We start from the raw sequence: 7,500 nt of genomic DNA, 5'->3' as shown, positions 1-7,500 counted from the left end.
TGCATTTATTTATTTTATTTATTATTATCTATATTATAATTTTTATTTTATTTTATTTATTCTTATCATTATGTATGTATATATATATATATATATATATATATATATATATATATATATATATATATATATATGTATATATATATATATATATATATATTTTTTTTTTTTTTTTTTTTTTTTTTTTTCCACATCTGACCTAGTTATGGACCGGAAGGTCTTTTGTCGTCATGCTCCGCCTTTGTAATCCTTTTGTTTATCCCATTGTCAATCATTAATCGGGAAGTGATGACATAAGAATTACACAATGTTAGTTTCTAAATGTATTCAATGATCAGATAATTGATATAATTGTTGGTGGGTTGGGGACTATATGAATATTAGTCTATCTCACTATCAATCATTAATCGGGAAGATGGTACCTGGGGGGAAGGTGTCGTTTCATTCACACGCTCTCGCCAATCTCAACGGTTTCTCCGACTAAACTTCCATGCAGTTATCCTCTCCCTTACAAACAACTTACGACATGTGCAATCGATTTGTCCCAGCCATGAAATTTCTGGTTGTCCCATTCCTTTCCTCCTTCGAGAATGATCTCTTATGAAGACAATCTTATGGGCGGGATCAACATAAAGGAAACGTGCCACATGCCCATACAACCAGAATTAAAATTCACGAATCATATTTGTAATAGACCTAGACTAAGCCTCACAGAGGAGTCTGGTTTGATATATATTCATTCCAGCGATATCTTCATAATTCTCCAAAGAATTTTGGTACCAAACACTTTGAGATGCCTCTTCAAGACAGCACAACTGACATAAGAATTTAGATCATAGTCCCCCTGCATGTATGTACCGACAACATATGAGTAGCTCCGTGAGAGAGTGATCCAAGCGCCACGGGCCGCTCATCCAGCCGACTTGGGCTTCCCGCGCCGCCTGGTTGGAGTTGGATTCGTCTCCCTATGAGTTACCATGAGAAGTCCAAGTCGACTGGTTGAGCACAAAATCAGGGCCTGGCTTCCCGTGGCGCTTGGATCACTTTCCCACAGAGCCACTCATATGCTCTGATTAAGCTAGTCCATAATACCACGGGCTTCCTGGCATGATCCACCACTGTAATGTATTACATTATCAAGCTTCCCATGACCTCAAAGTTCTCGTCAAATGTAAGGACAGACTGAACTGTGTCATCCAGTAAGCGGTCTCACTTTTCTGAGCGGTGTCTATATTGCTGCAAACGGAAACTTAACGACTCCGCAAGAAGCACAGCATTATCGCCAAAGACAAGGTCAGTGACCTTAGTATTGCCAATAGATGCTCTGCAACATTGATCAACGACTGTTCAATACTCCCCAGAAAGCAAATGTTATACAAACGGTTGTTGAAAGGTTGTCACATACCATGCATACTAGCATGCATGTTTGAAGTATGTGATGAAACAGTGTTTTTCTTTAGGATATTTCAAATATATATTCACATAGATCATACATAAAGAACGCTGTCTATATAGTTTTAGGCATTTTATTTATACTTGAGACAAAATAGTACTTTTTCTTTCAAAGTTTGTCAAAAGTTTGTTTAAAGTTCGTATTGCATACTTTACTTAGCATCGCATAGCAAGAGAAATTTTTAATCAAAATTAATTTATTTTGTTACTGTATTCGATTTTACATTGATAAATTTCCAATATTGCAGTTATTAAACAAACATACTTTTAATACACCTTCAACAAACGTTTCCTAAAAGTACACAACCATTGATTTCTGGTGGGTACCCAGTACATCCAGATGATTAAGAATGTTGGACCGAGGACATATTCTTGAATTAACAGGAAAAAGACAAAACATGCCTAAATCCATACTTGGTGGCACATTCTGTATAAACCGGACATAAAGTCAATAATCTTCGCAGGATTCCTACGGGTCAGCAGACGACTCAAGAACACCCCACGATGCTCTGAATCAACTACTTAAGATCAGCTTAGGCTGCAAGAAACCCCTGTTAAAATTCGAGTCGGTGCTCCACAAGAACATGAAGCGCTACGATCCGATCAGTTGTTGACTTACCTGGCGTGGACTCAGACGCTAGCCTCTGGTAGTTTAGTAAATGTAACCAAAACCTTGTCAGCAAGAGATGGCGAGCACCTTGCCTGGCACATGAAGCAAATGTAACACCACGGTAGTTGATGCAATCCTACCGGCCCCCTTTACCCTTACAGACAGGTTTATCAGAACCTTTTTCCAGTCAGAGGGAATAGTACCGAAATGCCTAATAGCAGCCTTCAGCATTGTGGACTTTGCAAAATTCAGAAAGAGAAAGCTGTTAATGATCCTGGTTTTAGAGCTATGGGGCTAAAAGATATTTTATTATCCGCTCTGACGGTACTGATAAGCGCATTGAAATCGCCCAAAACAATAAGTGTATCCTGTAGTGGGCAGTGGTCGATCATAGTCAAATTTGGCATAGAACATCTTCACTTCGAGTTTATACGAATTGACAGGAGAATTTACTGCAGAAGGAGGGATGAAGCCGAAGGTGTGCTTCAACCTCACCAACATCCTACGCTCATCAACCTGAGTAACCTTTATAATAGCGTGTTGCAGTTGGCTAGATATGCCGACAGGTACTCCCTTAAGGTGGGTCTCATTACTGTGGCCCGGCCATTAGTAGGTGTAACCCTCACCACTGATTTCAACCCTGCCTAGCCTCCCCACCTCAGAGGGAGCCAATATATTAATTTTAGAGTTCCTGAGCTCCAATAAATGAAGTGTAAAGATAAACTAAGCTTTAGTGTAGATTTGTAAATGGAATTTTTATATGCAGATGAGTTCCTATGGTAGATGAATTAATATTGTGTGATCTCAACACTGCCTAGCCTCCTCACCTCAGAGAGAGCCAAAACATTAATTCTAAAGTTCCCTGAGCGCCACCAATAAATGAAATGTAAAGATAAACTAAGCTTTAGTGTAGATTTGTAAATGGCAAGTTTATATGCAGATGAGTTTCTATGGTAGATGAATTAATATTGTGTGGTGAAGTTAAAAGACAAGCTAAAATGACGAACAAAAGTGTCCAATTGGTATTCATCAAAGAAGAGGGCTTGGAGTAGGAAAATGGAATAACAAGAGAAGCCATATCATATCATATCATATAAAAGTGAATGTGCGGAAAGCACATATATTATTCGAAAAATTGGATGTGAGAAAGGCCTTGAAGTTTTTCTCCAGAAGGTTGGATTCTACTTCTTGCATAATTCTTGCCATTACCCTACAAATGTACGCTAATATGGTGTATCCTTTCTCTGGGCAGAATCTCACTTACAACTGCTTGTGCTGTATAACTCTCCTTGATGACCACCCCCTAGAGAATGCCAGCTGCCTACACTTTCCCGCTTGATGGTATCTCCTATTCCCTCAAGGTCATCAAGAGTAACTAATACGTCGAAATATTTTGAGACTACCACAGCATAATCACGAGCTGTCGTTTCTTTCAAGAATCTATCCGAATTCAAATTCAAAGAAGTAGGCATTGGAGTGTCTATTAGATTTGAGGGTCAGCCTCCGTGTACCCACAACCGATACGTTGTCAGTTCTAATAATTTCTCCAGGCCATACTACAATTCTGTAGAATTTTTATGAAAGTGGTAGTTGCTGGCAAGATTGACGAGTTAAACACCATATGAGGACGGAGCCCTAATACCCATGGCCAGCAAAATTTTAAATATTTAAACCACCCTTTGTGAACATTTCGCCCACGGACGTTTGGGCCAGCATTCTCAACCTTTCCCAGTGTTCCATCCCCCCTCCCCCTTCTCCTCCTTCTCTTCCTCCCCCCCCCTTCTTATTTTCTTTCCCCGTTCCCTCTTTTCCCCTTATTTAATCTCAAGCATATGTATCTCAACTTGTACTTGTACACCGCCCGTCTGCCCCCCCTCGCACCGCCCCTTGATCAGCTCTAAAAGGACTTCAAACCCAGTCTGGGGATAAACAGACAACGCTCGCCCCACCTGTGGCTTATCAGGTTCGCCCTCGCCAGCGGTGGCGGCGGGGAGTTATCTCCTTGCCGCTCCCGTTCTGGTCACTGATCTCTCCGTTGACGTCGGCAGGCGGGTGTACACCGCCCGTCTGCCCCCCTCGCTCCGCCCCTTGATCAGCTCTAAAAGGACTTCAAACCCAAAACCTGGGGATAATCAGGGTACGCTCGCCCCACCTGTGGCTTATCAGGTTCGCCCTCTACACGCGGAAAGTGAAATCAACTCACTTCTCGTAAGATACACACATACACCTCTCACGAACAGAGCCACAAATCACGCACAAACATATACACTTACTTTTTCTTCGACTAAAATTCGCTTCCTTTCTAACTTTCTCTTCTACTACATCTCATTTCAGTTTACCTCCCACTAAAGATTTTTCCGTTTTTCCACCTTTCTCTACTACTACGCCTCCTACCATTTTCTAAACTTTCGTTGGTGATCCTAACCCCGTTGGTAATCCTAACCTCCTAATCTCCGGCGTCAGGCGCTTCCCTCCAAGCTCCTGGTCCAGTCCTCCTAAGCCATGACAACAATCTAGCCCCTAATCGCTCGCAATTCGCCCGGTGGCAATAGCCCTCTTTTATACACTACTATCTTTTCATTTTCTAACAGACATTCTTCCCCTCCCACAAAACCCGATCCCGCGCAAGCGAGGTGGTCTTTTCTTGGAATCCAGAATCCAGTACTTGAAAAAGCTGTAATAAGCGAAACGTCGTACAAATAAAGGCTCCGTCCTCATATGGTGTTTAACTCGTCAATTCTGTAGAAATATGAAGTGAATGCTATTAGATACAGACTATCTCCTTCTTTGTGTGGTCAGTGCTAGAACACTAGGATTAGCTTCTGGCCACACAATAGTCTTCATTGTCCTGGGCTTTACAATATCTAGGAACAGAAACTGTTGCCGTTCACAATCATAGAGTTACGTGGGCCAATATACGCTTTGTAACCATCTCTGTCAGTTCCTGTAGAGGCGTTGACGTCGCCCAAAACAATCAGGATATTGTATAAATTCCCTGAGACCATGTGGACGGCGTGATCTGACGCTACTTCCAAGCTGGCTGACCTGACCTAACCCAATACAATTATATCCATCGACGCCGTCTACCTCGACTACAAGACCATCGCCAGAGAACAACGGGAGGATCCTAAGACACTCGCCTACAGGACATCCATCACGTCCCTCATGTAGCAGAACGTTCCCCTCAACGACAAGAACATCACCTTCTACGACCCCTCATCCCAGTTGCCTTCCGACAACAGGAGTTCAACTTGATACACGGCCTGTAACACCCTTCATGATGCATGACTGTGAGGCTCCTGAAGAAGTTTATCTGGTACAATATCTTTAAGGAGGTAAAGGGGTGGGCCAGAGGCTCATGCCCGCCTGCTAGCAAAGCAAAATTCATCACACTGAGTTAGACGTTGGATCATTCCACAGCTCCGACCAGATGGTCAAGGGATACCTTCTAAAGGAGGTCCACTACTCCACGTACGTCTTCCTCAGGACCGACACACACACCATCGTTCACGCGACCTTACAATGGTCCCTACCTCGTCCTAGAACGGAAAGACAAGACTTTTCCCATCTCTAGTTTTGGCAAGCCAGACTGGGACTCCATCGACCGCTTGAATCCGGCCTACCTTGATGCCAGCGACACTCCACCCATCCAATTCTCGCGAGCGGGACATCCTCTGAATCCAAAACAACTCCGAGGGGGAGTATTGTATAAATTCCCTCAGACCACGTTGACGGCACCACCCGACGCTGCCTCCGGGCTGGCTGACATGACTTAACCAATAGAATTACGCGCTGCGGGTGGCTCTCCTACCTGCGGTATCCTCGTTGCGCGACCTGACGCTGCTTCCAGACTGACTGACCTAACCCAACCCAGTACATTTATGCGTCGTGGGTTGTTCGCCTATCTGAGGCCTGAGGCCGTATTTATACCATGGGTAGGTGAGTCATCCGCGGTGCATAATTGCTTTGGGCTGGATCAAATCAGTTATCCCGGAGGAAGTGTCAGGTCGCCCGGTCCATGTGGTATCAGGGAATCTGGACAACATCATCACCACACAGAATGTTCCTCTTTAAACTTAGTCTAGCTGACAGCCTACAGTGACTAAATTGCTATTGCATAGCTCTAATCCCCAGAGTACAGTTCAATAGCTTATCAAATTTCCTCTGGTTTACATCTGACGATTTCATTTAGGCCGAATTGAAGGACTCTTGGCTCCACCTTCAATAACATACTTTAGCGTAATCCTAACAAAATAAAGCCTTGAAGAGGTTTAACATAAATTATATAACCGTAGGTCTTCTATGTTTGCAGGGGAAATGGTCGGGTGTAGTCGGAGACGTCCAGAAGCGACGTGCCAATTTCTCCCTTGTGCTTTCGGTCACAATGGAGCGAAGACTTTTCGTCGACTTCACTCGCGTTTACTACATTGATCCACTCAGCTTTGTAAGCGCCAAGAGCAGACCTCAGCCACAGTGGCTCAAGCTCATTACACCTTTCAGTGGTAAGTTGTGACGTAGTACCAACCTTACTGTAGGTGATACGAAATAAAAGGTGTTTCGAAGGATTTTTTTCTTCTTTTTGCTTAGATTTTTCGTCTAGATTTATGCTACGACTTGATCCTTTCTTGTCTTTCTTGTCTGGTTTGTATTATCTATGTGATTTTATCAACTCCGGCAGAAATATAATGTTAAGATGATTTATGATCGATACTAATAATGACGCCATTCTCCTTTCCATCCTGCACTGCAAATTTCTCAAATAACTTAATGTTGTTTTTACTAATGAGCATAACTTTACGCTTACTTGGGTTTACGATAGCCACTTCGCAGACTATTGCGTTAATTTGTTTAAATATTTTTAAACGTCAAGTTGATTTGAACGATCACTTTATATTTTGCACAACCTAGTATTACTAGCATATTTGGAAACTGTACTTTTCAGTCGATGAAGAGACAGCAATCCTACGTTGGTTGCAAGTGGATACCGTGGGAAAGATAACCTCTTAGGAGGAAATATTTATGAGTGGGAAGAATACCCGTTTTCTGCGTGAGTAGCCTATATAGTTGGGGACCATTTGCGAGATATCGTAATCAATGAAAGTAAAGGTACATGCCTATTTTCTTCTATATATTTATTTATCTATGTATTTATTTATTCATCTATTTATTTATTCATCTATTTATTCATTTATTTATTTATTTACCTATTCATCTATTTATCGATTTGCTTATTTGTTTATTTATGTTAGCTCTACTGCTACCAACACTTTCAGCTCCCTTCTGTGATATAGTAATTCTTCATTCACTACAACTTTCTTCACTTTATTTCTATCACTTTAGTATTGTAAGTCACTCATCTGTAGGCCCCATGCCTCTTTCGTCCTACTTAGTCAAGTATTTAGAATCAATATGGGGTGAATTAAACGTGATTTTCTTTT

General features: G+C 42.0%; 1 protein-coding gene across 1 annotated transcript in view; it reads left to right on the top strand.

The window, feature by feature from the left end:
- The window catches only part of LOC143039040 (uncharacterized), a 34,151-nt gene that overhangs the window by 1,524 nt on the left and 25,127 nt on the right, over nucleotides 1–7,500 (top strand). Inside the window, exon 2 of the mRNA XM_076208891.1 lies at nucleotides 6,375–6,564. Within this exon, the coding sequence (XP_076065006.1) occupies nucleotides 6,375–6,564 (190 nt within the window). The remainder of the gene's footprint in view (nucleotides 1–6,374; nucleotides 6,565–7,500) is intronic.

The sequence above is a fragment of the Oratosquilla oratoria genome, chromosome 25 (assembly GCF_046742065.1).
Source record: "Oratosquilla oratoria isolate Oo_2021 chromosome 25, ASM4674206v1, whole genome shotgun sequence".
Classification (NCBI taxonomy): Eukaryota; Metazoa; Arthropoda; class Malacostraca; order Stomatopoda; family Squillidae; genus Oratosquilla; species Oratosquilla oratoria.
The sequence above is the reverse complement of the archived record's forward strand: the minus strand, read 5'-3'. Positions and strand labels throughout refer to the sequence as shown.